Source organism: Plectrocnemia conspersa, unplaced genomic scaffold (assembly GCF_051122295.1).
Source record: "Plectrocnemia conspersa isolate PC_06_02 unplaced genomic scaffold, ASM5112229v1 ptg000004l, whole genome shotgun sequence".
NCBI lineage: Eukaryota > Metazoa > Arthropoda > Insecta > Trichoptera > Polycentropodidae > Plectrocnemia > Plectrocnemia conspersa.
The window spans coordinates 17,222,517-17,241,198 of NW_028277168.1; the positions used below are offsets into that span (position 1 = coordinate 17,222,517).

General features: G+C 31.0%; 2 protein-coding genes across 6 annotated transcripts; both read right to left on the reverse strand.

The window, feature by feature from the left end:
* Positions 1-2,623: 2,623 nt before the first annotated feature.
* On the reverse strand, positions 2,624-10,462 carry LOC148236071 (integrin beta-PS-like). Of its 4 annotated transcripts, XM_088184287.1 has the most exons (6): positions 10,264-10,459; positions 10,043-10,174; positions 9,537-9,802; positions 4,769-5,267; positions 2,984-4,073; positions 2,624-2,907 (listed from the first exon to the last, which is right to left on the reverse strand). In XM_088184287.1, the coding sequence occupies exons 1-6, from the start codon at positions 10,402-10,404 to the stop codon at positions 2,702-2,704; spliced, it is 2,334 nt and encodes a 777-aa protein (XP_088040413.1). In that variant the 5' UTR covers positions 10,405-10,459; the 3' UTR covers positions 2,624-2,701. The 4 variants fall into 4 exon arrangements, with proteins under 4 accessions (XP_088040413.1, XP_088040415.1, XP_088040416.1 ...); XM_088184290.1 differs by lacking the exons at positions 2,624-2,907; positions 2,984-4,073 and adding an exon at positions 4,333-4,699 and having other exon boundaries at positions 10,264-10,462; XM_088184291.1 differs by lacking the exons at positions 2,624-2,907; positions 2,984-4,073 and adding an exon at positions 4,562-4,680 and having other exon boundaries at positions 10,264-10,460.
* Positions 10,463-11,065: 603 nt separating this feature from the next.
* On the reverse strand, positions 11,066-18,652 carry LOC148236072 (integrin beta-PS-like). 2 transcript variants are annotated; one of them, XM_088184285.1, is made up of 6 exons: positions 18,406-18,652; positions 18,192-18,332; positions 17,866-18,131; positions 14,264-14,801; positions 13,118-14,198; positions 11,066-11,428 (listed from the first exon to the last, which is right to left on the reverse strand). In XM_088184285.1, the coding sequence occupies exons 1-6, from the start codon at positions 18,532-18,534 to the stop codon at positions 11,223-11,225; spliced, it is 2,361 nt and encodes a 786-aa protein (XP_088040411.1). In that variant the 5' UTR covers positions 18,535-18,652; the 3' UTR covers positions 11,066-11,222. The 2 variants fall into 2 exon arrangements, with proteins under 2 accessions (XP_088040411.1, XP_088040412.1); XM_088184286.1 differs by lacking the exons at positions 17,866-18,131; positions 18,192-18,332; positions 18,406-18,652 and adding an exon at positions 16,250-16,557 and having other exon boundaries at positions 14,264-16,194.
* Positions 18,653-18,682: the final 30 nt, after the last annotated feature.

The window sequence follows — 18,682 nt, forward strand, 5'->3', positions numbered from 1 at the left end:
TTAGGCTTTTTGATTGCGTGTCCGTCCAAAATAAACGGTGTCCTGCTTGTCCGGCTTTGAGATTTATGGTAATAATCAAAAAAGCTTGATTCTACATAATTTTTTTTGTCGTACCTATTAATACTGAGAAACAAAATCCTCAATAATGTAGGGTGTCCGGCTTTTTTACCCAAACGTTCGGCCAAACTGGCTGGTCTGTTCGGCTATTAGGTTTGGCGACCTGGCAACCCTAACTGCCGCTCATGCGAACGCGCTAGACTAAAAACGGTCTCAATGCGCAGGCGCACAATCTACGTGTTGAGAACGATGAAAATTTTGATCGACGGGCGGTCCAAACAGTCCAAATTAGGACCATTGCTGTTTATAATATACATTAATGATGTAATTAATAAAAGTTTGCAGACGACAATTTAATTTATTTAGTGTTCAGTGTATAAACAATTAGCTATATTAACTAAATAAATTAATAAAATTAATGTTCTCTTTTAATTTTTGGAATATAGCCTTACACGTTTCAATTATTATCATTTCCAAGGTACGAGGAGCAAATTCATACCAATTATTAAGTTATTATTTATTTATTATTATGGAACAATAGTATTTTTAAAATCATCGGGCTCAATTTGTACCAATGTTTGATTCTTTTCATTTTTTCTGAGTAGAAACCGCAAGAGTAATTGCAAGAAATGCCATATATGCGTTCGAAATCATCTTCACAGATCGGCAGGTACTAGAATCAGAATTATCAACCGTCCCGGATTTCCCAGGATTGGATCAGAAAAATTTGACAGATTCGAAACGACTTCCTTCGACGGCGCAACAAACCGAATGAGCCATAGCAATTGACGCAGCATCAATCGCTCATCATTCGAAACCGTCAATCATGTAACGATTGATCAATCGCGATTGAACGTTTCCGGGACCCTTTATGGTTAATAGATGTTTAGCCCAAGTCCTGCAGGAACTCCCGCTCGACATTTTTGTACTACCGGCTCATGAACTGCGCAGATGCGGTGGCGAGTTTATATATAATATGCGGAATAAAATACAACTAGCAGTACCAGCTTAGAGTATCATTTATTGTTCTTTAAAGCACCGGTAAGTTGGCCCACGAGTAAACTCCACAAGTAAACCCACCCACCGACTAATTTTTGAGAAGAAAAGTTATTTGTAGCGCGATATTTTGAGAGCAATGTTTATTTTATTTAAATTTATATTATTTGGGGTAGAGAATCAAAATAGCTTCATATTTGTATCAATAGAGGTTGTTTTGATTAAATTGGCAATATAAAGATGTTCGGTATCAACAAAATTAGATGGAAATACTCATCTTTCAAGAGAAAATCATTGTGGATTACAGTAAAAAAATACAAAAACCATCACTTACCACAAAACTTATTGTTTGAACTATGGTTTTTAATTTTTCTTACAACTTCCACTGTTGCAAAATTTACACAATCAAGTACGAAAGCACCTACATTCATGTATTTTTTCTTTTAATTGTTTTTTTTTGTTAATTAATCAAATTGTCAACTAACAAACAACTTTATATATATATATATAATATAATTCGAGTACACTTTTTATTTTATTTTATACAAACAAGAAATAAAAATTAGGTAAATATTCAAAGCACAAAGTAGCTTAAATACATGCTACTTATTTCTTTAAAATGATATTATAAATATTAAAAAGCAATTTTAAATAATTACAAATATGATTCTCAGAAAGTTAAAGTAAGTAAATAAACATATGGTAAGTTTGTTATAACTATGGTTTAGTTTAAAATTGATATATTAGAAAAATATGTCGAGCTTCTTCAATTAAACTAATGAAACTAATATTTTGTTTAGATCATATAAGATACCTATCTAACTATAAAAGGGTATCTTATTGTAAAAAAGTTATTAAGAAAAAAATTAAAAGTTTAAATGTTAATATGAGAAATAAAGTACAATTTAATATTTAAAATTATGCTTATGTACCTTATATTATCAGCATTAAATATAATTTAATGAATAATCAGTAATTGCTTTTTTAAGAATAAAATATTTAGAAATATTGTGGTTAAGTGTATAATTAACGCAGCAACTATAATATATACATATTAGGCGATACCGAATTGATTGTCGTTTTTCAATGAAACTAAAAAATAACTTTTTAATATTTTTTTTAATAAATATAATTTCATCATCCGAATACTTACGAACGTTTTTTTTGGTTTCACTACTCATTTTGCGCAATGTGGTGAGCTAGCAACTATAATTAAAATAAGTTTACAAACTTTCCAGAAGACATAATTTAATTCGCAAATGTCAATACGCGTCGAGTTAACATTTGCGCCTTTTTAATAACAAAAAAATGTAGCAAATATGAATGATTTGCGCATTGCCCCCAAAAACATTAAAATTGCCCACCTCCCCCTTCGGTAGGTCGTGGGTTCTACGACTCCCTCGTTGAGAAACACTGTTTTAGCAATTTATTTAAGCTACATTATTTTGTTTAAAAACTATTATGAGATACTTGTTTACTGTTTATATTTTTCGGTTAGTTTCGAATATATTCAAAATTGTTTGTAGTGACTTTAAATTAAGTTACACATTTTAAATAATATTAAAGTTCAGAGTATTAGTTTTTTATTTTATATATTTACTAATATAATACATATATTTTATAACGATATATTTTCATAAATATTTCACTAGTGTCTATGGCGTGGAAAGAAAGATACCCTTTGTTTGTTAGGTTTTCTATATAAAGGATTTTCATTAGCAAAAGTAGACTTCTTTATTTCTTCTTCAAATTGAATATATTCGCGATGATCGTTAATGTTTGTCAAAACTTTCCACATAGTCAACGTAATTACTCCAACTAATAGTGTACATCCAACTACGGTTGACACAATAGCTAAAACAGTATTAAATAAATATATATATATATATTTATATAAAGCAAAAAATCTGTAATATAATAAAATTATTACCAATAATATTGAGTTCTTTTGAACACTCTTTAGTTTTTTGGCCTTTAATGTGATACACTCCATTGTCTGTATGTTTATATTTAAACACAATTGTACAACCAGAGATATCTGCCACTCTGCAAACTTTTTCTATGTGCATCGTATCCTGTTGATCTATAGCAACTGATTCGACCTCTTCAATTTTATGTGCAGAGCATTTAAAATTGCATTCAAATTCGCCATACTTCCCAGAACTGTGTATTTTGCATTCCACGCAAAGTCTAAAATCGTCGCATTTATCAGCTTTACAATCTGGACACTCTTCGCAATATTGTCCCGAATATCTAAACTTTTCAGTCATGGTGCAATTGCACACTCCGCATTCGCAATGCCCATTACCCGAACAAACTTTGTCAGTTTTCTCTTGTATGCATGTGACTTGTGTTTCTTGGCACTCACAAGCTTTGCCACTCCACCCTGCCTTACATTTACATTCGCCGCAATCGCAAGTGCCCTTTTCATGGCCTGAACATAATAAATTTTTATATCTTGGACATGAGAAATTATCACATTCGCAGAAAGCACCATAGTACGATTCTTCCAAATTCTTGCGCGAATGACATTCGCACTTTCTACATTTGCAATCTCCTCTCCCTGAACATATTTGCGATATTTCATTTGATTGTCTACAGTTTTTAGTGAGCTCTATTGTGTCGACAATGTTATTTTCCTCGCACTCGCAATTATGGCCATACCTTCCTGAATTACACGAGCAAGTTCCGCACTTTAGGGTACCGTGATTATGGCAAATTCTCGAATCATATTCAACATTCTCTTCGTGTTCGCATGGGCATTGACATCTGATATCTAATTCTACCGTCACGTATTCATTAATGCCTTCTGGCCCAATTTTAATTATTTGATTTAATTGGTACTCGTTTTTAGGACATTGTAATACTTTTATTTTGGCTTCAAACTCAATCTTTGAACTTTTGGTCAAATAAAAACACTCTGACCGTTCAATTTTGTATTTACTAATACACTTACTATAGTATACTATCTTAATAAAATTTTCAGCATCATCTATCATCCTAAAAATATTTTTGTTCTCCTGAAACAAAAAAAAAATATATAAATCGAGTTAGGACATTTGAATCTGATTTAATTCCCGAAGTGACGCTGTAGTAGTTTAAAAATAATATATGTTATAGCTAATTATATATAATTAAAATTATACTAATACATATCCAAAAAATCTCATGTAGTATATACCTTAGATATATTTTGACGAAAAGTTTCTAATTCGACTTCATCATTGAAAGAAAATAATGATTACATTTTTAAGTGCAAGGTTCGGTAAAAAATACCTATTTTTCTCAATACATTTTCTTTATAATGTAATACAGGGTTCCCCAAACTATGTTAATGGGTGTTAATAAAGAGATAAAGTTATAAAGAAAGACTATCTTTTTACACTTGGTGCACACGAGAGACAAAAAATTATGCACATGAAAGAGATAATTAAAATCATCAGTCATTAAAAACTTCAATCACTTCTATTTTATGTGTTATGTTTTAAATAATTGTTTTTTCTTAATTATTTTTATTTATGTTTTATTACATTTTAGGGTTTACGAGGTGTTCCATCGCAGGTAAAGTTTGAGAAACCCTAATGTAAAACATCAATATTCATGTAGTAATCATAAACGGCTTGGCAACTGAATGGTTAAAATTTAGCTATGAAGCAAATTCATTTTAAAAATATTTGTAAAAATAATAAAAACTAAGATCAGTAAAATTCAATACCTGATATTTTTCAATGACAATATCGATTATGTTTCTTGACAATCTCACGGAAGTTGATCCAGATATTTTAGAGCTCAAATTATTATATAGAGTACTATGATTAGCATGTATAGCGAAAATTATGTTAATATTGTTTTTTATTGCTTGTCTGCTTATTTGAATGACGGATGGGTAATCATGTAATAGGTCATGCGTATATTTTCCGTCTTCGTCCAAATGGCATCGTTCGTCATTCGGTTCTACGACGCCTCCCAATTTTCCATCTCCAGCCACATGAAAATCGGCATCCGAAACGTATATCAAAATGCGTTTTCCTCTTTTTCGCCAACCAATTTGCTCCGTACATACTATGGCTTGCATCAAACCATCAAAACCACCTTCGGTTTTGTCGTAATTTCCAGATATTGGCGTAGAATTCAGCATCTTCTCAAACATATCCACATCACTTGAAAGTGACATGTGGTGTTTATAGCTATATGTAGGCTCATAGGGTAGCATTCTGGAACAGATACACAAAGCATAAATTATATATGAATATATTATACCGTAATTATATTAAGGTTGTTCGACAAGTGATCGGAATAGAATACAGTCACGTGTTCATTTATGTGCGTTACCTTTGCCTATGTTAGAAACAGGACCAATTTAAAATATGTTTTTCATAGAATTGGATAAATATCTGAAGAGCTTAAATGTAACGATAAATAAAAGAGAACAATTTAAATGAGCAAGATATAAAATATTTGTTCCATATAACGAATTGTTTGTGCATTACTGTTTGAAAGATTAGGTGGAAGCTAACATTAGTCAAAACAGTGAACACCTTATGAATAAATCTCTGCAACGAATCATTTTTCGAAGAAGAAATCCGAAGATTTACATTATAAATTACACAAACAATTCGTTTTATGGAACAAAGTATCTTATATTTAATTGTTGAACACATTGATATTCAATATGCTGGGGTTAAATGATCACTTTTATAAATGTAATATATCACTTTGTTTCTGAATATTAGCTGTAAACCGTAAGGATGTATTTTATGTGCAATAATCAAACAATGTAACTGTCTTACCAAAAAGTGATACTAATATTTTATGGACGATAATCAAAGGAAATCTGTTAATTTTTATTCACAGTGAATATTGGCTATGACTACAGTAAACATACCTTTGTATTACTTTTAATGATAGCTTTTAATTGGTGTGTATAACTATCTATAAATGTCAAATCAGATATTGCTGTTTCTTCTTACATTTGATCATAAAATGGTAATGATAATTTTATTAGAATAACCGGACTATATTTTCTATTAAGAAAAATACTTATGAAGCCACACTGTTGTATTAAGTTTTGTTTATATTGTTTACACTACCATGTGTTCCAACGTTTTGCATGTTTTTTTTAAACTAATACAGTGAAACATAGTATATCTACTGTGATTAGATGTTTATTCACTAGATATTTACTTGAATTCAGCACAGCACTACTTTCGGTCCAGTGACGTATGGCTCGATTTTGACACTAGCTGTCATTCAACACAAAAAAATAAGAAAGTCCCGAGTGATACAATGATTAAAAACTTTTATTGATTAAAACTATAAAATACTCATATAAATCTTTTAAAATCATGAAGTATTACAAAAAATGCAGATGTGAAAAATAGGTGTTCAATTTATTAAAAAATGTTAAAATTAAATTTATATTGTATATTAATTTTAATTTTAATTTAATTTAATTTATATTTTTAGTAAATCATGTTTTAACTATTATATTTAAAACTATATATATATATGGTGCGTTTGGCCGCGTACCTAAAATTTTTTAAAGGTAATATTACAATATTAGTATGCTTCGCAATGAAAATAAATTCTTGAAAAAAATTAAAATGATATTTTCTAAGAAAAGGGCAAAAGTCTTAAAATTAAAAATATTTTTAAAACACATAATATCCTCGCTCACATTTTTTTTTAATATTTAAAAATTAAATATGATTTTAAAAATGAGTAAATATTATTAATAACTTTTTTAAATATTCATATAAAACGTTCTATAAATCCATATTAGACATATACAGTGTGTTTCCAAATTAATAGGGACACTACCATAGTTCTGTGATTTTAATGTTTACATTGCCTCTATTTTTAAATAACTTAGTTTTGATGGTAATTTTTTTGTTATTTTTACTGCTGGTATCACCACTGACACTTTTAAGAAGTGGCAGCACTAGCACAATGCTACATCTATTAAAAGTCACATAAATAAATATATAATAATTAGTGGTTTTTAAGGTTTTAAAAATTCAGATTTTGTGATTATGGTATTTTTCATGTGTTCTTTTCTGACTAGCCCACATTTCAAATTTTGGTAGACAAATCATCGTTCGTCCAAGGACGTCCAGGGGAGAAATTGTATTTAGGCTGCCTCGTGGAGATGGTCAAACACCTGTTAGTATCATAGTGTGTTCAGTCATCTCCTCCAAGGGGATGGGACGCCTCCACATCGTGCAAGGGACTATGAGGCAGGACAAGTACAGATAAGTACTGGAAAATCGGTTCCTGCCTCAAGTCGGAGAATGATTCCCTGGTGACCAGGAGTATATGGTTGAAAAAAACGAGCTGGACTCCCGGTATCACTATCTATGTTGGAGACTATTTAACCAGCTGTCGGAGAGTGTTGATTAGTTCTCATCCTGTTACTCGCAGTTGGTGGGCGTATTGTGGCCCAAAAGTTAATGTTTATATATATACACATATATACACATATTTATATGATTAAATTTAATTGTTTTTATAAATATATATATTTTTAGTATATTTTTTTAATTTTTCATTGTATAGGGTACATTGGCATAAAGCTACTATTCCCTGCACATGCATTAAAAAATATATGGTTTTAATTGTGGAAAATTTTACGTTGGAATGTCAGTAAATATGTTAAAATTTTAAATAAAATTATTAGCTAAACTAACTTAATCGGTGAATATCGTCCTTTATCTCGTTTTTATATGTATATGTATATGTCCTTTATCTCGTTTTTAATTTACCATATTGAGAATAGCTACAAAATAGTTTAAATTTTTTGGTATCAATAATTAAATACTGAAAAAATATTTAAATAAAAAATTAGAACGAATCAAAAATAAATTAAAAAACTCAAAAAGTTTTGGGTCGGGTACATAAACACACTCGCTAGTTTATTTAAATGCATATATCTCTTAAAATAATTTCCTGTAATAATTTTCTATACCTAATATGTACGACCTAGTTAGATTTTGATTAATCATCACGATATTTATTCGTGAGATTAGGAAAATATAGGTTAACCTAATCTGCGATGATAGCTCGGAATTTTAATTGTACATTTAATGATCACTAGTTCCTATCTCTCAGACACAATCAAAATTGAAATACACTGAGGTCTATATGGTGTTCGAATCCAGGTCTTTCAGGTTAATAGTCAGCGACTTATACCTTCGAACAATCACTTGCTGATGTATTTCGGCTATTTATGCCGAATAAGTAATCCTTCCCCTTGGCAAACAAAACTGTTGTACAAGGGTTTTTTGTGCTCTTATGTCCCGGGTGGTCCGCTGTAATGGCTCAGTGGCCATAAATACCCTCGCGCCTCTATTAACAAAGTCTGCTTTATTGTTTTTCGAGCCTTGCGTTGTTCGATTGCTGTCTATTATTTTAGAAGACGCAAGAAAATGCATTAACTTAAAAAATAGTACAATATTCTACCCATTGTGTTTATATATCGAAAGTGCCTGTCAGCAATTTCTCTAGCGATTTTTTCTATCCTCGAAAAAAAACGTCGTAATCTATCGTTTGTAACCTATCAATATAATTTAAGATTTTAATGGAAGAAAAGCTCCCCACTTGACTGAAACAAAGTAATCCACCATATTGACATACATTATTCTACAATAGAATTACTGATTTTAAAACTGATCAATTTTACTTTAAATTTATTAATTTGGATTGACTTTCAGTGATTAAAAAATATTTATTGGAAAAAAAAATCCTCTAAAAATATATCTTATATATATACCATAAAAAAGTGCCAAATAACTCAAATCTTATTGGCAAGTGAGTAAAAATAACTATATATGTATTAAATCAATCAGCTATTTTTATTTTTCAGTATTTTAGATTAAACTCCTTCATTACCTATTTATAAAACGAGTTGCTGTTTTTTCGAATTATCAATCTATTTCACGAACTATTATTTTAGTCATTAATCGTTGCCAACAAATAGTTAAATTAACCAAAAACACAATTTCTTAGCTTCAACAAATACAATTTAAAATAAATTATCCATAACAAATACATTTCAATATAAAAGTATACCTCGTTAATACTATTATTTATTTCATAGCCGCTAATTTCACTATAATGATTATTCCTGCTTTATGAACTATTATTTAATTAAGATTTTTTTTATCTATGTCAGATAAAATTAACCAAAGCTAAAAAATATCGATGTATATTGCTATAGATTTGACTTTCAAATTATAAAGTTTTTGTTAATACCCTTGGAAAATCAATATTATAATTTATGCAGGTGAGCCGGACATTTCTCTCGCATGGATGACTCGAGGGCTGCAAAGCTTCGTACGCTCGGCAAGATAGACCTCTAGGTAAAGGATAAACTTGAACGAGTAAAAGGGCTGTAGCGCTAAAATTGGACTAGAAATTAGCCGATGAGAATACGATTATATTGAATTCCGATAAATTTTCGTACAACGTTCTTGAAAAATAATTACGTATTTCGAATTCTCGCCGTGTATGGTGGCACCGGCTTGTCTACAAATGTGCCGTAACCAATACGAAAATTATTAGATATATTTTTCATAGTTGCACCTAGAGCTTGACTTATATTGGTTAAATGACTGCGAAAAGGTTTCATAGAATTTGAAAAGTCCAGCAAAAAATACAAGTCTATTGGAAAATCCTTAAGTTCTTGATATATAATTGGTATAATGAACTCGTCACCTTTTCCCATCGATATCTTTACTCTCTGAGGTTGTATCTGTAACATATATTTTAAATATTAATTTGTCATTTATTATATACATATATACCAACTTAGTACGCTCTCATTGAATGTGATTGTATCTTGTACTTTACAATGTTAAAACATATATTAAAATCATTCATTAGCAATTTTTTATATATTATACGTCATTCATATTTCATTTATTTTTATTTTTAAAATTTAAATTAGAAGCACACGTGTATCTTTCATTTGCAAATAAAATATATAGTATACCTGTATAGCATCATCGGAATTTACAGATGAGCTATTTTCTAACAATTTGTAACTAATTGTACGATTAATAATGGATTCCTCTTGACATAACATTGACAAATTTTGGGTTTGATTTAAGCACCGGTCAGAAAGCTAAATAGTAAAAAATATTTGTATTAATTTGAATACATGTTTGGATTGTCTTTAAATTTATATATTTTGATTATATGGATTATACTTACATTATTTAAAGGTTTCACACACCACACACAATTTGGAGTTTGAATGCATGAGGAGCAAGTAAGTTCTTGTTCACATTTTTTTAGACTCAAACACAATTTTAGGTGAAACATTATTATAAAAAAAAATATTGAAAAATGCATTATATGTAAATATACAAACAGCGGTTTTTTGCAACTAATATCACAACCACTTAAGAAATGGCATTTTATTAAAAATAGTCTGCCTCTCAAAAAGGATGTGGTAAACCGCGTCCTGTCATTTATAAATTTCCCAATAAAATTATCAGCCGATGACCAAAATATATATGCCGATTATCAAAATATATTAAATTGCACGGTGTAGAGTCTACATTGTAGATTATTAATTTCATTGAACTAGCATGAATTATCTCCAGACAGGTAAATTGTTCCAATGAATAATTAGTCTGTAATATACATATGTATGTATGTAAATGTAAGAGAGAAGAAGACACTTATCTTTCCATAAAGTTAGCTATTCTAATAAATTTTAAATTAAAAAGGGAATGAAATACGCGACTTTATAAAATATAAATACTAAATGTGGTGATCTTTTGTTGCGATTGTTTTGCCACTCCAAAGAAGATAACGATGTTTCTCGGAACCACATTTAATAAAGATATCGCTATAAGACCGTTTTTAGAAATTTAGAAATCGTCAGCTTATTCCTCGTTTCTAAAAGGCTTAGAAATAATACTAGATTGTATTATATTATATTATACTAATACTAGATTATATTATATTTTAAACTGTAATCTGTCAGGTTATTTAAAAAGCTTCAAAATTAGTTTTATGCATAAAATTTATTCTTGCAGCAAATAGTTTTACATCACAACGCGTAATTTACAGATACGTTTAAGCAAGCAATAATATTAATTTAATATAATATTTGTGTATGGTGTTTATTATAATTATATACATTTTTATAAATCACATTTTTTTTATTGCATTCCATAGACTGGATTACTGAATGTAGAAACACTCGGCCTATAAAGAGGATTATCTCCATTACTGAATTCGGGTGAGTTTCGCTCCTTCTCAAATTGTTCATATTCTCTTTTGTCGTGGTATGTTGTAACTATCTTCCATATGGCAATAATCAAAAGACCGGCAAGAACTGTGGTACAGATTACGCTGAAGATCACCACTGAAATATGCAAAAAGTGATTCATTAATAATAGTACAAATATTAGCTGTATATTTTAGTTTCGGTATTTTTTATAATAATAATAATAATAATACAATTGTTTGTGAACAGAAATTTAGACTTATAAGTAGCTCTGTAATTAGGCTGTCAAATAAGAGTTAAAATGAAGCTTTAGTTGACTTTTCTTGGTTCAAAATGTAACATATAGGATGAAGCTACATATATGATATTACACTTGAAACTTAAAAAATATTTGTGAAGCTGATTTTTTCACCGTCTGGAATATTAGTATTCCTTTTAATGTTACTTGATTACTTGGTCACGCAAAAAAGTTTGATTATCACTGATATAATTGGAACGATTGTACTATCAATATCGTATGCAGCAATGTGTAAAACATGTGTGCTTAAAATGGCCATTAATTTGTTTCTAGGGAAGGGGCAAAAGTTGGCCAGTTAATAGTTGTTTTTTAATATGTCCATTTCATCAGGATTCATAGTATTTCATTAAATGACATGCATTTTTCTGACCAAATTCAAGGGGATCTCTGTTTAGAATCCACGTCAAAAGCAATAAAATCGTGCCGTCGCCGTCGCAGTGGACTTTTCTAAAAATTTTACGACTTACAATAAGTGAGAATCGAACGAAGCATATCAAAAACGAATTTTGAGCAATAGGAGAACACAAAAAACAATTATCTCTTTATATAAGTCATAAATCCACGTCAAAAGCAATAAAATCGTGTCAGCGCCAACATGATTTTATTGCTTTTGACGTGGATTTTTGACTTCTGAGAAGAGATAATTGTTTTTGCAAACTCCTATTAACCAAAATTCGGTTTAAATACACCTTAAAGACTTACATAATATATTATGTAAGTCTTTAAGGTGTATTTGAAACACATATTTTTAAAACAAGTGTAATATCCCAAGTGCAGACGAACTATGGAGCAATATGCGAGATGCGATGTCTGTCTGTACTTATTCTTCCGCTTATTTTCCTCTGAAAGATGAATTGGTTTATCTTGTATTTTGGACTGGAAAGTCCTTGAACTATAATTAATTTTAGAACTTTCATTAGGTCAAGTTGGGTTTGATCAATTCGCGTATGTTAGGTTTGGGTTTGAACAGAAAATGTACGTTTCGCAACTGTCAAATTGGGTTTTACAGACATTTTAGAACAGCATATAATTTCAATACCGTTTATCAGTTAAATACTATTTTCGCTAGTAGAAATATATATCTACTGGTGAAAATGTATTTGGACTTCACTAGTGAAAATATAACTGAACCGAAAAATACATTTATATATCGGACGTAAATAAATAATGATAAAAGTACGTATATGTATATATATAATATTACTACGTATGGAAAAGTTGAAATCATATAATTTCACTAGCACCTGCCAGATCAATTACATTTTCACTGGTAAAAATATATATCTACCGGTGAAAATGTACTTCGAGTTGATTTCACTGAAATGATATATTTTAAAAAATATTTTCGGGGTAGATTCAAGACTGTTTTGAGGTTTAGAATCAGGGACGTCATCCCATTATTTCATTGAAATAAATTATATGCATTTTTCTGAGGGATAAAAGCCTTCACCTCGCTCCCTCCCCTAATGACATCCCTGACGTCATCACTGATTTTTCAAATATCTATTGTATATTAAGTGTATACTTACTTCCAGTATCGATTTCTTCAGCACATTTTAATTCGTGAAGAGCTCGTACATTTATATCCTTGTCGTTAATCGTATATTCGAATTCAATATGGCAACCGTTTTTTTCAGCCACTTTACATAAATCATATTCTTCATCATTTCTTGCCAAATCCTTTGTTTTAATGACTTCTAATACCACGTTTCTGCACAACTCTTTACATTTATTTTCATCATACTTATCCGATTTGTGTATCTGGCATTCGACGCACGGTTTTAGTTCATTGCATTTTCGACTGACACAATGAGGGCACTCTTCACAATATTGTCCAGTGTATTGATACTTCTTTGTCGTGTTACACTTACAAACACCGCACTCGCACACTCCGTTGCCTGAGCATATTTGGTATGATTCGGGAGCTTTGCAAGTTTCGTCTGAGTCTCTGCATTCGCAACCAGGACCAGACCATCCCGATAGACACAAGCATATGCCACATTCGCAATAACCCCTTTCATGACCCGAGCACACCAACCCCTTGTGTCTTTGGCACGAAAAATTGTCGCATTCGCAATACTGACCATAGACATTTTCTTCCAGATTTGATCTTTTAATGCAATCGCACTTTCCACACTTACACATTCCGCGATTTGAACATAGTTCTTTGGTGGCGTTATCAGGTCGACAATGGCTATCGTCCTCCGGGCCGTTTCCTATATGATTACCATCGCATTCGCAAGATCTTCCATAACGACCTTCATTGCAAGAGCATATTCCGCATTTTAGATTACCCTTAGAGTTGCAGTTTTTCGAATCCACTTCTATATTTTTCTCTTCTTCGCACGGACACTTACAAAGCGCTTCCAACTCAATCGTCGCATTTTCATTCAAACTACCTGGTCTCACGTGTATAAGCTGATTCCATTGACTTCTATTCTCAGGGCATTTTAATAATTCGACTTCCAATACAAACTCAATTACGGGCCTTCCCTTCAAACCACCGCATTCATTCGTTTTCTGCAAAACATTACCCAAACACATAGTGTAATAGTTTATTTTAACATATTCACTCGCGTCGTCGGTTAAAGCTATAGATTCCACTATTTTCTGAAAACAGAAAAATAAACATATTATAATGCACAACAAATAATAATAGAAATGATAAATCATACATTATACTCGTCTTTCAGCAACTCGACGATATTAGAAGAGTCCTTCGATAATACTCCATAAGTGGATCCATATATGTGACTCGATAATAGTTTATATGTAGCCTGGTGAGCGTTAGTCACGGCGAATATCACATTTATATTATTGTCTCTCGTTTTTACGTCTAACTGCGATATGGATGGATAGTCAGTCTGAAGCGAATTTGTGTATAAACCTTGCTCGTCCAAATGGCAAAGCTCGTCGTTCGGTGTCACGATGCCAGCTAGCTTTCCATCTCCTGATATGTGAAAGTCGGCATCCGAGGAGAATATCACAATTTTTCTGGCCTTCTCCCTCCATCCAATTTGCTCGGTGCATACCAAAATTTGCATCAAAGCATCAAACCCACCTTCAGGCAAATCTATATTGCCTGATATAGCAGCATTTTTTACTTCATCTGAGAAAAAATCTAGTTTATCCGTAAGCGGTACATGATTTTTGAAACTGTATGCAGGCGCACATGGAGCCATTGAACCAGGTAAAATGCATTTATTTGTGGCTCTAAAAATATAATTATACATATTTAATTATGTTTTACTTCAATTTTTGTTGTTAAATAAATACATATAATATATTCTCTATGAGTTGAAGTAGCTCATTATTAGATATTTTTAAGAACTTAATATGCACGATCTAGCTCGATTTTAATTAATCATCATGATATTTATCCATGAGATTGGGAAAATCTAGGTCTAATCTATGATGATCAATCAAAATTAAAATTATATAATAATCACTAATTTTAAGATCCATATGATATTCGTACCCACTCAATTGTCAGCGACTTTAAGCGTTAATAGTCTAATTTTATTATACAGCCTTAGGAATAATAATGGGGCACCACTTAAAATGGCGTGTAACTCTTTACAAGTGCATAGTCCGACCGAAATATTTTAGCAGGTAGTTTTAACCGTAATTTTGAAAAATAAATTTGTCGTTTTTTATTGCTCACTTTTAAAAATATAAACATAAAAATAAAATAAAAACATATTTGTTCAGCTATTTTCTTAGATGTTGCTCAAGCTTTTGGTAAAGTATGGTACAGAGGCTTAATTCAAAAAGTAAACAGTATATTACCGAAGCAATATGTGGAATTACTTGCATCATACATTTTCAACAGATTATTCAGAATTGAACAAAATAACGAATATCTGAATTAAAAGAAATAAGAGCTGGAGTCCCACAAGGATGTGTCATAGGGCCGATACTATATTTATTGTACACGTATGATTTGCCACAAATAGAAAATAGCACATGATACAGCAATTCTGGCAGCGGGAAAAGAAAGAGCGAATATTACCGAAAAACTCCAACAAGCCGCTGATAGGATCACCAATTGGAGCAAAAATGGAAAATTTATTTATTTATTACAATTAGGACCATCGTGACCTGACAGGTTAACCTAATGCTTAAAGAATGTCAAAAGTATTAAATATAATACAATTTTAAAAATACATACAAATATATACGTGTGCATACATACAAATTCATATACACACACACACACACACACACGCAAATACACATATAAGTAAAAACACGAAAACACAATAAAAGAACAGACACAAATCACCTCAACAGGTGTGCATTATCCCACACTAAGTGCACGAGAAAATGTCAGTACCTCTATGCACAGTATTGTGCTGACGAACGCCTTTGCTAGAGAAGAGTTGGCAAGTTCACCAGTTTTAGACTTTACAGGTAAGAACATTGGACGCGACCGAGAACTATAACCACCTTCCGGAGCTGCTCGAGCACTGAAGGGTTGTCTACAATGCCTTTGAGCAATTTCCAGAAGTGTTCAGTTATATAAACACTTCTGCGAGTTGACAAAGAAACGTATCTATCCCAACGCCCGAAAAAAAAAAACACTGGGAAACAAGAACGGATAATACTTGTATTCCTTCAAGTATAAATATCGAAGGAACTTACGCTGAACTTTTTCCAGCTTCAATTCATTACATTTACTCATTACGCCTGGAATCCGAGTAATAGAGCTAGTTTTTAGAATGCAGCGGACTAGAGCATCATAAAAAGTGCGCAATACTAAAGTATGCTTGAAGTAGCGCGCATATACGTGGAAACATACATCGTGATCTAGGTTTTGAAGACGTCGCCAGTGTTATAAAACGTCAACATCGAGGCAACAAAATCCTCAATGTGAGCAACTTGATAAGACGGCTGAAGAAGACTAAGCCCTTCAAACTGGTCTAGTTATCATTAATGAAACTCGTTTACTATTAGTGATTGTGTAGCGTATAACAGAAAACTTTTGGACGCCAATGGGTAAACATCGGCAAACTTAATAATATAAATTTAGAGATTAAATAATTAATTTAAAGATCCTGGAATCGATATTGATGACTTTAAACAATGAAAGACACACAGGTTTGTCATCAATAATAAATTGAGAGATCACTCAAACGATAACTTTAGTTTTAAACAACAAAATAAAAATCTACCATACGACAAGCGTCAACAATGGATATATAAATCGTGCAGGAAACCCAGTTTTGCACAATAACCATTAATAAGCACCATTACTGCATCATACAAAACTCAATACTTGTTTCGCAACATTTGGTTTTGTATCGAATGATATTGTCGTTAGGAACCTTTGGTTAATGATGACCATAATATGCTATTTTCAACTGACTTTCTCTCCGATGAGTGTCAACCTTTAGGGATATGTTTCCGAAGATTGCTTCTCAAATATCCACGTCTGCGAATCGTCAGAACTTGAACCGAATGGTTCCTCGAACGATCGATATAAAAAGACACCACCCCATCACAATGACCAATTATTATAAAAGTGGAATAAATATTCAATAAAATGTTATATAGTTTTACAGTAATGAAAATAATTGAAAATTAATACAGTAAATGTCATTTTGAATATTGGTTTAAACGAAATTCAAATCACTTCTTGGTGAAACAAATCACATCTTTAAGTGGCAATTTAGCATATAACAGCGCCGTGCAACTGACAAAATATTTTATAGGGGTAAAAATATTTTTTTATTATTAGTAGTTGTGAGGTGACAAGTACTATTTTTTTAATTAACTACCCTTCTGTTAGGCCTCCAAGATGTAAGCAAAATAAACAAATTAAGCCGCGAGTTAAAATAAGTTGGAAAGCGCTGCCATATATGCTTATTATTGTTAATGTTTTTATGCATATTGTGACAGCAAAACATGTGATAACATTACATACAATCATGCACGTCCATGACAAAATCAAAACAATATGATAAAAAAATATTTGCAGTGTTCCGAACAAAATGACACAAGAAGATTTTTTTTATCAAATGACTCTTGAATAATCTATATCAAAAAATAAAACTGTATATTTGTTTAAAATACAGCGGATGAGTATTTAATAAAATGTATTTTAAGACATCTTTAAAAGAAACGTTCGCCTAAGATAATTTTTATAGTTTTATACGTGAATGGTTTATTTAAGGTGAACTAAGAGAAAAAAACATAATGTGTACATTACGCAAATAAATATTTCCGAAAAAACCCGTGATAATAAAATTTTTAAAATATTTAATAGAATACTCACAATTTTGATAATGTATTAACAAATGGAAGTGTAGGCTTATCAACAAAACTTCCAAAGCCCAGTCGTAAATTATTTGTTAAATTTTGCATCGTGTCTACCAATACTGTACCTAAAGTAGATACCATGTCTCGGTCGTCTATCATTGAAGCTGACAAATCCATAAGATAATACAGATCTGTCGGAAAATCGATAGCCCTTTGATATTTTAAATTAATCTTAGTCTTTTCTCCTGGTTTAAGGCCAATTTTTATATTCTGTGGCGCTATCTAAATAAAAAATAATTTCATCAGTTTGTTACATAAATAATTTAAAATATATTTCTAAACCTGTAAAGAATCAGAATTTCCCTCTCCCAGAGTGGTTCTATAATATGATGTTACGTCTACAATGAACTCTTTTGGACACCACGCCTCAGAACCATTGTTTTTATTTGCACATCTTATCGTGGAATCGCCTTCTCTTTCACTCTATAACATTATAATATAAATATGAATTAATAAAAATTATATTATTGAGCTAAATTGGAAAAGAAACACATACCGGTTTTGAGCACCAAACACATCCTATCGTTTGTATACAATCTGAGCACGATATTTTAGAAATACACGTGTTATGATCATAACACCAAATTGAAGAACATAAAAATATTATGAAATAAAGACTTTTCATTTTTTAAATATAAATAATAACTAAATAAAAAGCATCAATCTATGAACAAGCGCTGTATTGAAATGACTAATAATAAATATTTCTTACGTTATCTACGTATCATAGCTACAACGCTTCTAAACATTTTATGAAAGTAAGAAAAAAATAG